Source organism: Oreochromis aureus, linkage group 11, assembly GCF_013358895.1.
Source record: "Oreochromis aureus strain Israel breed Guangdong linkage group 11, ZZ_aureus, whole genome shotgun sequence".
Lineage (NCBI taxonomy): Eukaryota > Metazoa > Chordata > Actinopteri > Cichliformes > Cichlidae > Oreochromis > Oreochromis aureus.
In genome coordinates this window covers 21,357,979-21,373,359 of record NC_052952.1, presented here as the reverse complement: position 1 = coordinate 21,373,359, position 15,381 = coordinate 21,357,979, and the positions used below count along the sequence as shown (strand labels likewise).

The window sequence follows — 15,381 nt, the reverse complement described above, 5'->3', positions numbered from 1 at the left end:
TTTATTCTTCTGAGACCAGGTGGTTGGTCAGTGCTGCTGTGAGAAACTACAACACTTCTATGATTTGCTGGTCACTCTGAGCGCTTGAAGTAACATTTAAAGAGAAATAGACACACAAAAATTAAAGCTCGATTAAATAAAATATCAATACACTATTAAAAACAAAAAAAAAGTTCATAATACAGTTATTTTATTGTGAAGTGGGGTTTTTTTTTTTCCAATTCAAGACCTTTGGTGAATTTCACAGAGAGGACATTTTATTGAGATGTAGAGGAATAATAAAACCAAGGCAGTAGTAATAAAATGTAAAATTTGAATTAAAAAAAAACAAAAAACAAAAACAGACTCAAACCCCTCCAAAAAAAAAAAAAAACACTAATAAAACTCAGGGTACAGTGTTGACAGGGCTCCTTAGTTTTACTACAGGTAATGGAGGCCCCTGTGGATCACAGCAGTCTTCCTCGGCACTCGGTGGAGCCGCAGCAGCAGAGCAGGACTTTACCCTCCACGCTGCCCACCTCGTAGTTATAGTCCCAGGTCAGCTCTGTGCCGGCCCGGATCCTCCTGCACAACGACACAAACGGTGATGTCAGTGCAAGAACAAAAGGTTAAGATGTTGTTAGGTACATATTCATTAACGCAAATGTCTAATCAGCCAATCACATGGCCGCAACTCAATTAATTTGTGCTTGTAGACACAGTTGAGACAACTTGCTGATGTTGAAACTGAGCATGGCACGGTTGTTGCTGCCAGCTGTGTTGGTTTGAGTGTTTCAGAAACTGCTGATCTACTGAGTCATCAGATATTGATCTATTAGAGAAACTGTGTGATGTTATCATTGTCAATATGGACCAGAATCTCTGAGGAATGTCTCCAGCATCTTGTTGTCATGAAGAATTAAAGCTGTTCTGAAGGTAAAAAGGCAGAGCAACCTGCCCTTTTAGCTTGCAAAGGGCAGCAAGGTGAAGTGGCCAGATGAGTCAGATGAGTCTTCATTGTACGTTCTAGCCTTGAAACTAATAGTCAGATTGGTCGACTGCTTCTTACAGTCCTCTCTCTTTCCCTGCAAACACTGAGCCACAAGTGCTGTTTAGGCCGGTGGCATAAATCCAGTCCATTGCTGATAGGAACACCTTTCCATAACTGTAAAACTATTCCTGTATGAGCCAATGGCAGGCCTAAACATGACACAGCAGCGCCACCCTAAGGCTGTGTTCACACAGAAAACAACACAGCATCTTTGTTTTTCTCACTTCCACTCAAACCTCCACCCTGTTTAACAGAAAGCAAACATTCAAAGTAGTGCAGTCTCAGTGTTAAACATGATTAAATAATATTAATAATTACTAAATCTAGTTAAAAAGAAACTCATGGATGATGGATGATGGCCTCTCGCCCTGTAAGAGAGAAATCCCCTAAAATTAAACGGCAGATATGTTGAACTTTACTCAACTTTAAATGCACCTTCCTGTCAGTTTATTTGTAACGGTAAAGACAAAAATTCTACTGTTTTGCAGGCATGTTCAAGTACAGAAAACCTTGGATAATCTTTTCCTCTGTTTCAAAACTCACTTGCTGGCAAAGAAGGCAACCCAGGGGAACCTCAAGTCATGCGTGTCTACAAACACATTCTGGACGAAAAGGTTCGGACTGCAGCTGTGCTGTAACACAAACAGAGAGCAGAGGTGACAACGTCAGAGGAAAGTAATCAGAGCGGCGCTCAAGTGACATAAAACGATCACACAGCACTAGATTCATACGTTGAGGTAACGTCCGAGGTTTCCTTCCAACTTGGCATCAATGATGTAACAGGACTCTTCCCCATCAAAGAACTGGCGGGTGTTTTTAGTGGGAGTGTTGTCTCCGCCTCCTCCCGTCTGCCCCTGCTGTCCTCCTTTACCTCCTCCCGGCCCTCCACCTCCAGGCACGCCTGTTTTTACCATCATCCCATGGCTGTTTTTCAGGGCGATGCCACGAGTAGATTTCACAGCCACCTGCTTTTTAGTCACACCTGATCCAGATGTAAGAAGAAAAGCCAGTGGAAAGTTACGATAAGTGTGATGATAAACAAAAGCAATCCAAGCTAAGATAAGATAAATCTTTACCGTCATTGTACAGATCAGCGTGCTACATCTGATAGTGCATTAAGACCAGTTAAAACACAATGAAACCGACAACCAACTCTTTACCTGGCGTTGCTTTCTCTTTGTCCTTGTTGTCATCGGATCCTGAGCTGATGGTCTGAACATCATCACTGTCAGACAAAGTCATCACATCCTGCTTCTTCACCACTTCTGGCTTCACTGGACTGCAAGAGGGAAAAAAAAGAAAGTCATCTCAACAGAAATGCTTTCCAGCAAAATGAGCTCAAGCACAAACGTGTAAAAGCAAACACAATCTAAACGCCAGTTTAAGCATGTTTGTGTGGAATCCAAACAAACCTCTTGTTATCTCCAGTTTCCTGCAAAGAAAATAGAAAAGGAAGGGTTATTAATAATCACGCAACATGTTCATGAAGAAAAAGAGCCACCTTTTACCATTCAGCCTTTTACTTTACTAAGATGAAAGTAGGATTACAGCTTTATTTCTGTGTATTCTGTATATTTCCAACATTACGTTGTCTTTGATCACCTTTTTAAGCCCCTGGCTCGTTAGCCAAGAAGCCACTTTGCTTTTTCCCGTCTCCTCTGGCATAGATGGTGGCTTCTCATCATCTGTTCCTCTGGCTGAGATGCTCATTCCATCTTTACTATCTTGACTCCCTGAGGCAGAGGAGGAGAGAGACAAGTGTCAAATACAACACAGAAATCTTTCTGACAGAATTAATGAGGAAACACTGCAGGAAGTGAGGCCGAAAAGCTTAAATGTGTTTCATACAATCCGTACAAAGGTTGTCCCCAAATCCCACTGTGTGGGACACTTCACACTTAACCAAAACTACACTCACATACACTATATTGCCAAAAGTATTCAAACAGTCATCCAAATCTTTGAATTAAGGTGCACCAATCACTTTCATGACCACACATGTATAAAATCAAACACCTAGGCATGCAGACTGCTTCTAAGAATATTAGTGGGTCGCTCTCGTGAGCTCACTGAATTCCAGCGTGGTACCGTGATAAGATGATACCTTTACAAGTCCGCTCATGAAATTTTCTCGCTACTAAATATTCCACAGTCGCTTGTTAGTGGTCTTATAGCAAAGTGGAAGTGATTGGGAATGACAGCAACACAGAGCGGGGTCAGCGGATGCTGAAGTTCATAGTCTGCAGAGGTCCACAACTTTCTCCATAGTCAGACACTACAGACCTCCAAACTTCATGTGGCCCTCAGGTTCACTCAAGAACAGTTCGTAGAGAGCTTTATGGAATAGGTTTCCATGGCCCGAGCAGCCGCATCAAAGCCTTACATCATATCAAACAACATTAAAATATTAAACCCTATAGATTAGTTATTGGATATCTCTCAAGCTCATGTGTGCGTGAAGGCAGAAGAGTGAATACTTTTGCCAGTATAGTGTATATATTATAAGAATAACATAAGAGAAGAAAACACTGTTGATTACTCCATTTCTAAGAAAGAAAAAAAGACCCAAAACATAATAAGCACTTAGTCACTGACAAATCTTCATAACGAAGCACACATACACAAACTCCTCATCTCTCTAATGTGAACTGTCCTTTGTGTGAAACCCGTTACACTACAAAGATGCAGCAGGCTCACCTTCCTTGTTGCCTTTGACCTGCCCACGTGTGGTGTAACTCCTCCACACCGAGCTGGAGCTGTAGTAGCTGTCCTTCACAAACGTGTCATCTGAACTGTCGCTTTCATCTTCACTCTTAGACTCTTTGTCCTCATCCTCATTGCTGTCGCCTGACGAGCTCGAGCTTTGGGCTGTAAGAAAAAAAGAAATGTGAGAAATTATATGGAGAATAAGAAAATCAACACCGCTTTGATCTCTCGTGTTTGGATTTAGACTTACTCTTCTTAGCTGGTCGCCCCACAGGGTTAGCTGACACTAAAGCAGAGGGCTGGATTTTTATCCTGGATACGTCCACGCCGCTTCCCTCGCTGTCTGAACAGTGAGCCTCGCTCTCATAGCCCTCCTTAAAGTTCTCCACACTCTCTATGTGGTCCAGGTTAGCAAAATACTCATCACCCATCTCAAGACCTTCTTTGTCAGCAAAGTCATCTGTCAGGATTTTACCTGGTGAAGCGGCAGTGAAAAAGGCAAATAATTAAGTCCTCTTGCAATAAAGTCATCACAAGAATTCAAAGTATGCTTGCTCACCAGCATAAATGCACACAAACGAGCCTTTAGCCACATCATCCAGACATCGGATGCCCCAGCCTTTGTTCTGGGTCTTGAAGAGTTGGAGACGGACCTGCAGGCCGTGCTGCACCAGCCGGTTGGTGCACATCTGAGCGTTACATTTGCATCTTTTATTACACTCATAGATCCTGAGAGAGAGAACGGGAAACAAGAAGAAAGAAGAGATAAGTGCCTCTGAAGAAAGACGGCCCAATAAGCTGTTCTGCTCAACAGTAATTATGGTCTCATGAGGTTCTAAGGGGAATGAGGGTTCAGTATTGTTGTTCAGTGTCTCACCCTGTGGGTAGGCACTCCTCCAATCGTTTGTACGAATATCCTGCGTTTGGATTGATCTGTCCCCCCGGTGTACAACCTGTAGCCTGAAGGGTCAGCTGGTGGCAGGAGCATTTGGATCTGTAATTAAGTGATAACAGGTATTAAAACTCAAAGACACATCCTCAGAGCTCTAGAAGTGGGAGAAATATGAAAAAGAAAAAAGAAAAAAGCTGCTTCACTAACTTGTCCTGACAGCCGTCGGTGCAATCACAGCCGACAAGGAAGTCTGCACTGGTGTTGATAAACACGCCATCTTCAGGAATACGCTCTTTACCTTAAAGAGAGGACAACATGATCTATTACCCTGTCATTACAAACTAACTCTGCATTAATCTGGTGTCGGAGTCATTTTTAAAAATGAATTGTTACATTAACAGTACTCTTCACATTAAGTCTTAACATGAGCTGCTGAGTTGACTTCAAAAGAAAACCACAGAGGAAAAAGTGAACATAACATCATATAATATCACAAGAAATCATAAGAAAGTTTTCATAAAGGCTTTTTACCCACATATTGTGCATAATTTATTCATTTTTTTGTTAACCTTTAGTGTATTTCACATCGTGGGTCACTTTTTGTGAAAAACTAAACACAACAGATGAATCAATAGCGACTAGAACCACCTTTACCAGCAATAACTTGTTGCTTCTTGTTTTTCTATGACGTCATTAGTCCCTGACATCTATGTGGAAGAATTTTGGCCCACTCATGTTTCCAGTATTGCTTCAGTTCTTTGAGGTTTGCCTGTATTTCACTGCAACACAGCATCACTGCTTGATGCTTTTCTTTTTCAGCCATTCTGTTGCAGATTTGTTCCTGTACTTTGGATCATCTGCATCAGAACAGTGATAGCCTCACATCTGACCCTGTAACAGTTAGACATAGAGAGGAGCTCATGACTCAGTGACTGCAGGGTGCCCTGGTCCTGTGGCTACAAAACAAATCCAAATCATGACCCCTCCACTGCCGTCCACTGCAGTCATTTTGTTGTGTTTGTGCTTTTACATATTTTTACTTGACAACCTATCCAAACAAGCCATACTTGTTTACTCTTTTTCTAGTTGTACTGTCATGAATTTTATCATTTAACACGCTAACCGAGGCCTTTAGAGTCTAATATGGAACTCCTGTTTTTTTTGCAGCTTCTCTAAACACTGAATGAATTTGCTGGACGTCCATTCCTGGGAAAATTCTGGTGCTGTGTTAACACACCTAAATGCTACAGATCAGAAAACATCTTATTTTATAGAGATGATCAAACTTCATGATGATCAAGTAACAAAGTTCATTTGATTAGCAGCACCTGGCTGTTTCTTTCGCCCTTGTCTCCTATGGGAGAAGTAAGTGCGTACTTAAGTTTTCACAGGACACGACGCATTCTGTGAAAACTTGCTTTTTACTCAACTTAGATTTTCAGTAACCCTGTTAAAAGTATACTGTAATGAGAATGTAGGGTGTCATAATGAATGAAAATTGATGTTATAACCAAGTTTTAAAAAATAACTTTGCTTGTGTTGTGTCTTGGCTCATATGTCATCATCTCATATGTACACCTACTACTTTCCAAGACCACTGAAAATGCTCTGTTGGGTGCCATTTAAAACGAAGATTTGTCCTTAAACCCAAAATCCCACCCTCAACAAAAAACAGTCTCTGTCCCTTTGTTATGACCTCAGTGTTGTTCTTACTGTAAGCTACATCAGGAGGAGAGCTGTTATCAATCTCATTGACGCAGGAAAGTGGAATATCCTCCTTTCCCTCCGTGATGTCTGCAATGTAATAAAAGGGTCTTTGTGGCTGGAAGGGACGATCGACGAGCACGTAGGGGTCCAGGCAGAACATCTCTAAGAATATAAAGTCACAGTTCGTCTGGAAGAGGTACTGCTGGATCTCGGCCATGTTACGCAAGCAAAGTCCACACGGAGCCTTGTAGATGACGTGGAAAGACATCTGAGGAGTGGACATGTAAAAGGTAAGGGTTACCTATAAATACAAAAAAAAAAGAAATACATTTTAAAGTCGTCAATCATGTTGCTGTTCCTGGTCACCTTGCGGTTGACTTTGCGCCGTCCCGTCATACGTCTGAAGTCATATAGCAAAGGTGTGAGGAGCGGGTTCTTCCCTCTGTGCATGCTTGTTGTTGTGGGTCGGACGCGCTTCAGACAGGCGGGCTGACACGTGTGCGCCAAGTAGAAGATGCGGTCGGTTGGGGCGCGGTACGCCGGCTGGTGTGGCACAGAGGTCACTGCGTGGGGAATAGTAGCAGGGACTGTAGTCAGCGGGGTCATTTGTCTCTGATACGTTTGTGTGAACGTGGGTGCCACAGGGTTTGGGGCATTCAGCACTCTTCCACTGTGGATTGATAAGCAAACAGGGAAAAGACAGAGAGTGAAGGTAATGCTTTCTGTGCTGAAAAACATGGCTAGTTTAACGAACACAAGGTGAACTCACCCTGAGAGGTTGCTGTTAGTGGATGGAAGAGACTGCGTGACTTTAGAGGCATGTGTGCCTCCCACCCCAGGAACAAATGGAGAAGTACTCTTTCGGGCCATCTGATGTTTATTCCTTCAAGTCAGTGAAAAGGGGAAAAAAAATGCACAAATAATCAGTTAAAGGAAAAACAATCCAACCCCTCTGCATTTCTATATTTTGATTCTTAATATTAGCTGCTTGTTAAGGGATGATGTTTAAAGGTTCAGATGAGTTACACGGGCAGTGCTGTGTAACTCATCTGAACCTTTAAACATCATCCCTTAACAAGCAGCTAGCCCATCCAGCTTAAACCATCACAGTTCACAGGTTACTGGCTGTAAAACAATTATAGTGACCTGGATAGGTGAAAACTCATTAGGCATTCAATGTGTTTTACTAACAAGTTTTAATAAAATCTGATCAATACTTTAGGAGGAGAAGCAATTCTTGGGAATTGGCATACGTTCATCAGTCCTTCAGCCGTTCTTTAGGTCAATTTATTTGCTGCAAACTTTTAAACCTTTATCTTTCACTTTAAAACTCCAGACTCATGATGTCCCAACACGTATTCAAACATAGCTGACCAGACAGCGATTGCTCTATGCTGTTTGGTATGGAGATGTGGGGGCAGATTTATGAGAAATTTAAAGCACAACTTTTATAAATTATCTGTAAAACTAACCACACCTACGAGCGCAATTTGGGGATTGTGTTCGCCATTTTACCCCATATAGTAAATCTGGCCCATGGAGAGCAAGATTAGGGTCATTATTTTTCGTAGGAAATTATTCAAATAATGTGAAAAAAAAAAAAAAAAAAAAATGATAATAATAATTACCATCCTTATATTAGTCATTTAAATGGTGGTATCTTGGACTCTCTTGGCTTAATTATATCTGTTTTCTATTTTTTCTTTCCACCATATCTCTGGGAGGAAACCCACACAGACAGACACCGACCAATCAGGAGGCTCAAACCACAAACCTTGTTGATTTGATGCGACAGTGCCACCTTGCCCACCTGCTGATAATCCTGTTAATCTAAAAAGATTTGTGTTCTCCTTTGAGCTCAAGGGGCAAATACATAAATCTAATCCCATGCTGACTGAGGAAGCGAGTCACATCGTGTAACAATCCCACCCACACATTTCTTTTCATTTAGAAACATGTCACATCACGTTGGTGAAATGAAAACTCATTAAAATCTGCAACATTTCAATCAGCAAATAAAACGCTTTGTAAAATATTATAAATCTAATTAAATGGAAGTGTTATCTCACATGAATTAAGAGTTTCTCAGCTTCTTATTATACGTTTTACTTACTTCACAAGATTCTTGTTTTATTCGAACTGGCATGAAGCTGCAACTCTAAATTTCCCTCAACTTTTACTTTTTTTGAGTCAAGTAAAGCCGACATGTTTATAAGCATCACTCACTGTGACACAGACTGTGAAGGAAGCGCAGGCTGAGGGGTTTGTTGAGGTTGCAGCGGCGGTGGGCGCTGCTGAAGCTGTGCTGTTGGTGAACTCTGGCTGGTCGAGGGCTGCGGCGCTTTGACCGGAGACGCTCCAACATGCCCGTCACTGGTGTACTGAACTACTGGGCCTTTGCTCCTCAACGCCCCTGCAGACATAAAAACGGAGCAAGTCGAATTAGAAAGAAGCACAAACAGAAAATCGCAAGTGAGTGGTGAACGCTTGGGTTTTTACCCATGTTAGGTCTTGTCCTCTGCTGGCCAGCTAGCTTCTTCTCCTGGGTGTTGGCTGTGGTCATCTTCAGATTGAACATCGGCTCCAGCCTGGTGGAGCCTCTGTAGATCCACTCACTCCTCTTATCATCCTGTCAACAGCGGGCACCACAAACAGTTTAGCCTCCCAGCTGCTAAGGTGTCTGGTGACTTTTTAATCAAGGACTCAAACGGTGTAGTTTTCATTTGTAAATCCATAAGGAGGCATGTCATGATACACCTCTATTCACAATAACGACAATAATTAATCTGTAATTATTAGCAAATGTCATTTTTATCATCGTTTACATGTTGAAAGGTTGAATGCTGTATGTAGCTGAACAAAAAAGAAGCCGGCTGCCTCACGGACTAAGCTGAACTTTAGTCAAAGTTAAATTGAAAGTGGCCTGTGTGGGTTTTTAGGCCATTAGGCTGATGTATTTTATATAGTAGCAAAGTTTTAATTAGAAGAATTCAAACCCGCCTGATAACTGTAATGAAACGTTAAACATGCAAAGGTAACGTACCAAATAATCATAAACAGTTCGCTGCAGAGTAATTACATGGGGGATTTAACCATTTATCCCTTTTATTAATCTGATATGCCAATTTATACTTACACTTCATTACATTTTGCAACTCCATGCAGATTTGTTTTGGCCAAATATTGCTCATAAATGGCTCTTTGGAGAAACGCTGTGGATAAGTGAGCTTTTCTTTATGTTATTTTAAAAATGATCCATCTGCATAAGAATAAAGTACAAGGAGTTCCATAAAAAGTCTTAATTTTGACAGAAAACTCTCTGCTAGGATAGAATTAGGCCTGTGCCGGCGTATATAGCTCTGGCAATGATGATTTATAGGCAATGTTGCATCGTACACAAGCAAACATCCTCTTAGGTAAATTAAGTAAGGTAGTAAAGTATATATATTTTTAATGAAGAGGCAGAGATGGGTCAGTGCAAGTGAGATGTGAGAGAATTTGGATGCATTTGTTTTTATCTAGTTTCTGTGCTGTGTGATTTATTTTGTTTCCATTGACTACGAGTCAGGAATAAATACTGATTGGTTGATTGAGCATTGACTAAATCAGCGCTATTTCTAGTGCAAACATACCAAGAAAAGGATCTTCACCAAGCTGCCATCCACTTCCTCCACTTTGCTCTTCCACCACGTTCCCTCCCACTCAGTCTTGATTATCTGGCCAACCTTTAGGAGCACCATTGGCCTGCTGGGATATGCGGTTATGTATTCCTCGATAAAGTCTCGACACGATGCATCCTCTATGTCCTCCCAAGTATGCCTTACTGTAAAAACAAGAACAATCTCACTCTTAAAAATCAAATCTTCCAGTATGTGCTACTTATTTTCCCCTTTAGATAAAGAAAAAAAATTGAGAGAAGGGCTCTTACATGGTCGGCAAACTGGGTAGAGCTCAGGCAGCGTCACATATGAAGCATACCCATCATCAAAGAAGATCAGAAACCTGAAATGTCCACAAAGGCCTTTATAAAGAAACCCAGGCAATCAGCACCCCCAGAGCTCTTCAGATTTTTGACCACCTAACCCACCTCATGCGGTTCTTGTTGTTGGGCATCTCTGCTACAATTCCAGCATAGAGCCACACCAGGTTTCCATCCTTATACTTGGCGACTACACGAGCGCCGACGTACAGACTCTCCAGGGTGGGGTTATAGTCAAAAGCCACATGATTTCCAGACAGCAGACTCTTGCCTTTATCAAACTTGACTTTATACTTGAATGTACCATTTCCTGAAGACAGACAGAGGGTGTGGGGCATTAAAGACAAAGCAGACACGGCCCATGGAGTGAGAACCTGGCAGGAAAGGAAAACAATAACACACCAACTGGGTTGATAGCAACGAGGGTGCCTTTGTGCCACGTCTTGGTGCGCTTCTTTCCCAGAATGCTCATCCAGATTCTGAGCTCATCTTCTGGCATGTTGGGGTTTGGCTGGGCTGCAGACTGAGATCCTTGGGATATAAACACGGCAGGTGGTGAGCTGTGACTACCTAAAGGGCAAAAGAGCAAAACACATTAGAATCAGTATTTCAACACAAGCCTGAAGAATGCAGCAGCACTTCAGTGTGTGTTCACCTGACTGAGCTGAGGGCGGTACTGGGGAACGGAGCAATGGCGCACTCAGTGGTGGCTTGTTGACAATTTGGACCAATTTCTGCACCTGCTGGGAGGTTTTCTGCAGCACTGTGGAAGTTTCTTTTACCTGGCATTAGAAAAAAAACGGACACAAGGGTTTTTCTAGCTTTAAATGGGGCTTTGGGGATGGTGCATGTGAGCACGACTGGTTATGTCTATTGAAGGAAAAGTATTTTTTTTGTCAGTTTGATAAACAAAAATGTATTTTAAGTCTGGCTAAAACTCCACTTAATGTGTCGAACTATATTTTTTTAACCACTGTCCAGTTGATTTTCCTTTCCCAAAGTTGTTCACATGCAGGAAAATCTCTGGTCCTGTCCTAGAATGGCTCTCTTTCTAGTTATAACATAAAAAATTAGTGACAAGCTATGAAGGAATTTGTTTTGGTTAATCTGGATTAAATCCAGCAAGAGAGAGTGTTTTGCTTTTCTCAGAGGCTTTATCAGTCACGTCCACCAATCCATTTGTTAGATGTCAGGAAAAACAGAACCAGCTAACAGCTATCAATCAGCAAAATGAAAATAATTTCTCCTCAAACAGACAGATATAACAGATCAACACAGCAATGCTTTGTGTTGCTCTCACCACTGGATCTTTGACTGGAGTTATAGGCTTCTTCGGAAGAACCACTGAAAATGAAGGATGGAAGACAAACAAATCATTAATCAGGCACAATCACTCCATTACATCCGTGCATCTTCATAACTAAACAGCCCGACTTACAACAGCCAACAGCAATAACGTCATCGTCGTCGTCGTCATCGTCTATCTCGATGACTTCAGAGGACAACACGGCTCCGCCTCCCTCGTCCTCCGAGCTGCTCTCTTGGTAGACGAGGCCGTTCTTTCGGTAAGTTGCCTTCACCAGTTTCTCACACTCCAGTACGGACCTGAGGAAGAGGGGGGAGGAAAGAAGTGAGCGGGAAGTGTAGAAGAATTAGTTTGTAGACCAATAAAGACACAGCGTTTGATCAAAATGAAAGAAATATCTTAATTCCCGCTCACTGGTTGGCATCACGGAGAAGCTTCTCTGTCCTAGCCTCCTCCTCCTCCTTCTGCTCCACCCATTCCTTCAGTTCTGACAACTGAGCCTTTTTCTTCTGCACAATCTCGCTCTTCTCCACAGCTTCTTCAATCCATTTCTTCAGCTCGTCCAAAGAAACACCCAGCTCTTCCTCCAGACTGGAGTCCCAGCCGTCCACCTCCATTCTGGGAAAGGAGCACAGAAACATCTCAGTGTGTATTTATTGCTCCTTCTTCCAAAGATTCCTTCACATTTGCCTGTTAACGTTCTCTCGCACACGACGTAGGCTTTTTCAAGACTAATATTGATATTTGGTGATAAAAAGTAGAATATTCCGATATTTCAGCTGATATGTTGCTTTTTTCTTTCAGACACATGACACATAACAAATACTGAGTAAATTCGCTTATGTGTAGTCAATCATTTACTTCTTTGTTATCTGCCCGACTGTGCTCAAATAAGCCGGATATTATTTTTGCCCTGTGACAGCACATGTGATGTGCAACCTTTGATAGGCAAGCTGGCCGAAAAACGAATCAGGATCTGTAATTTGGCACAGACAAATCAAAAACTGTCTGACTATCTGCAAGGTAAATTAAAAACAAATAAATAAAATCAGATAACAATTAAAAACTATCATGTAAATTCCCATATTTGAGTACCTACTAATAAAAAAACAATTTCTGAACGGTACATAGTTGTATTTCGCAATAATTCAAATTAAAACATGTAGAGTACTTCTTAATGTGAAATTCTTGGTCAAAATAAATTAGGAAAAATGTTATTTTCATTCAAGTTTCATGCTGGGCTAAGCAAATATGACGTTGTGCAACAAAAATGGAGTTTCCACATGTAACTACTACATTACTGAGTTTGTAATGCGCTGTTTTTCATGATCACCCCTATAAAGTACCACATTTATCACATCAACACCAGCCACACACACATAAACAGTAACCACCAGTGCATCTCTGATCCTCTGTCTCTATCAGCAGTCGCCACACGTCGTGGCGAAGCACTCTGGTGCTCTTTGAGGCAAGTCCAGGTGTGCCTGGGAAATTTGTGTCAACCAAACAGTAATACTGTAACTGCACAGAAAGTCATGAATGAAATTTAAATTCACTGTGTTACTAAACACCAAGGGCCCTGACCGACACCTTCAACTTGATATTGAAGAGGATAACACATCTGAGGAGGTGAAACTGATCATCCTCTTGTGTGGAGAAAACCACATACACACAAACTGTCATGAGGAACTACTCCAACAGTCAACACGGTACCAAGGAAGTTAAAGAGACACCTGGAAACCTGAGATCCTTCTGAGAGAAACTTTGCCTACTGTAAAGTGTTGGCTCTGACTCAGCCTGAGCAGGAAGGTTTGTTGGATTGTGAGGAAGTGTCTGATAAGGATACACATGTAAGCTATAAGCTAATGGAGCTGACATCACAGCCAAAGCACATAACTTACAACTCCAGGTAACATAAATGCTGTTTTCTGCAGATATGAGCTGGTGTGCATGCTTGTGCAGTGCATGTTTGCATCATTCGCTTCACCTTAGCATACAGAAACCTACATGTTCCTCTGTGGCGAAGTCAGAATAATTAAAAACATCAGTGAGAAGCAAATTTTTAAACTGATCTGACGCTGCAGTTGATGCTGGGCATGCTCACATGAGTTGAAAATGCAACTACAACATGTCACGGCTGGCTTTGTTTATATGCTACTTCAAACTAGAAACTGCAGTCCGGATAAAGGCAGCAAAGAGAGAAGCAGTTTGTAGTAATAACACACGTAATTATTTTAAAGGTAAATGTTTAATCGCCAGTTTAAATGATTATACAGCAGCTGCATAAGTGAATGCACTAAGCTGCTACTGGATAGCATGCAAGGAGATGCACTGAATTAAAAATCCACTTAAATGATTTCGATCATTTCCAGTTTTACCCTAGCCTTGCTGCTGACCGTCATAACTGCATTCACGTTTTATTCAGAGGTGCAGAGGAGCTGAGAGAAGCCACACAGGAGCAGGACTCAAGGTAGCGCAGGCTAGCTCGTTAGCCTAGCATAGAAAATGGCTCATCTGCTGAATAAGTGAAGACTGCGACTGGAAAAACCAACAAATTTGCGTAACGTGAAGCTGCAGTCAAATAAACGCCTGCTCCTACGTGTAAAATTTCACCCAGAAACAGGACTCACCCCTCAACGCTTTCCATCCTCTTGGCTCGCAAATATTTGGCTAACTAGCCAATGCTACCGGCTAGCTACAATGGGGAGTGCATGCTTTGTTTGTCAGGGAAACCGAGGTAGGCGGTGTTAGCTCGCTTGATACGTTCAGGTCATACCCGCCCACACGGGTTACCCAGGTTTCAGAAAAGTGCAGTCCGGCACACGGGACGCAGAGAGATGTCCCTCCTCCAAGATCCCATAAAAATATGAAAAAAATAAAGGATTTATTTAGGACAACAGTTATATTTTCAATTGCTGCCTGATTTTTGTGTTTCTCGTTACATTAAAAAGACCATCATGAATATATACTGAATAGGGCACAAAATTTACCAGAAACTACGAGAATGAAGGGTCACTGAGTTGAAATTTCCTGGGGAGGAGCACAAAACTCCCAGAGGCCTTCTTTTCATCATGATAAAAAAATCTGCTCCAAAAGTCCTAAAACAAACAAACAAAACAAACAAACAAAATTCAAGCCATTCTAACGTTTTTATTTAAAGAATGAAATTGCATCATCGTTTTAGTATAAGTGCAGTCAAGCTTTACAAACACCGCATGTGTGATTCAACTAACTGTGTGAATGTGCACAGAAATTGCTTTAAACAATGATCTCATGGAGTGTTTCCATGCAGGAAATGTTTTAATTACATCAGGCCACTTTATTAGGTACACCAGTTAGACTGCTAATTAACTCAGATATCCCACAATAATATGGTCAAGTTGCAGAAGTTCAAACTGAGCATCAAATGGAGTAGAAAGGTCACAACATGAACAGTGTAGGCTGCTGCTGGTGGTGTAAAGGGGTGGGGGATATTTTCTTGGCACACTTTGTGCCCCTTAGTATTAACGGAGCATAGTTTAAATACCACAGCCTACCTGGGTCTTGCCGGTTCCTTTGTGACTGCAGTATACCCAATTATCCAATGGCTGTTTCGAGCAGGATAACACACCATATCACAAAGTTGACAGTGAGTTCACTGAACTCAAATGACCTCCACAGTCAACAGATCTCAGTCCAATAGAGATGTGATGAAATGGGAGATTTGCCTCATTGATTGAGTAAACAAATCTGAATCCGCAGCAACTGTGTGATGCTATCAC

The 15,381-nt window shown here is 41.7% G+C and overlaps 1 protein-coding gene across 1 annotated transcript; it reads right to left on the bottom strand.

Moving 5' to 3' along the window:
* Positions 1-173: 173 nt before the first annotated feature.
* setdb1b (SET domain bifurcated histone lysine methyltransferase 1b) lies at positions 174-14,399 on the bottom strand. Its single transcript, XM_031740862.2, has 25 exons — positions 14,251-14,399; positions 12,035-12,238; positions 11,753-11,919; positions 11,615-11,658; positions 10,970-11,096; positions 10,717-10,884; positions 10,423-10,624; positions 10,264-10,337; positions 9,968-10,158; positions 8,835-8,964; positions 8,562-8,748; positions 7,105-7,218; positions 6,702-7,005; positions 6,342-6,603; positions 4,836-4,926; positions 4,614-4,730; positions 4,296-4,465; positions 3,987-4,211; positions 3,728-3,898; positions 2,633-2,763; positions 2,443-2,462; positions 2,191-2,309; positions 1,762-2,012; positions 1,574-1,662; positions 174-564 (listed from the first exon to the last, which is right to left on the bottom strand). The coding sequence occupies exons 1-25, from the start codon at positions 14,265-14,267 to the stop codon at positions 447-449; spliced, it is 3,693 nt and encodes a 1,230-aa protein (XP_031596722.1). The 5' UTR covers positions 14,268-14,399; the 3' UTR covers positions 174-446.
* Positions 14,400-15,381: the final 982 nt, after the last annotated feature.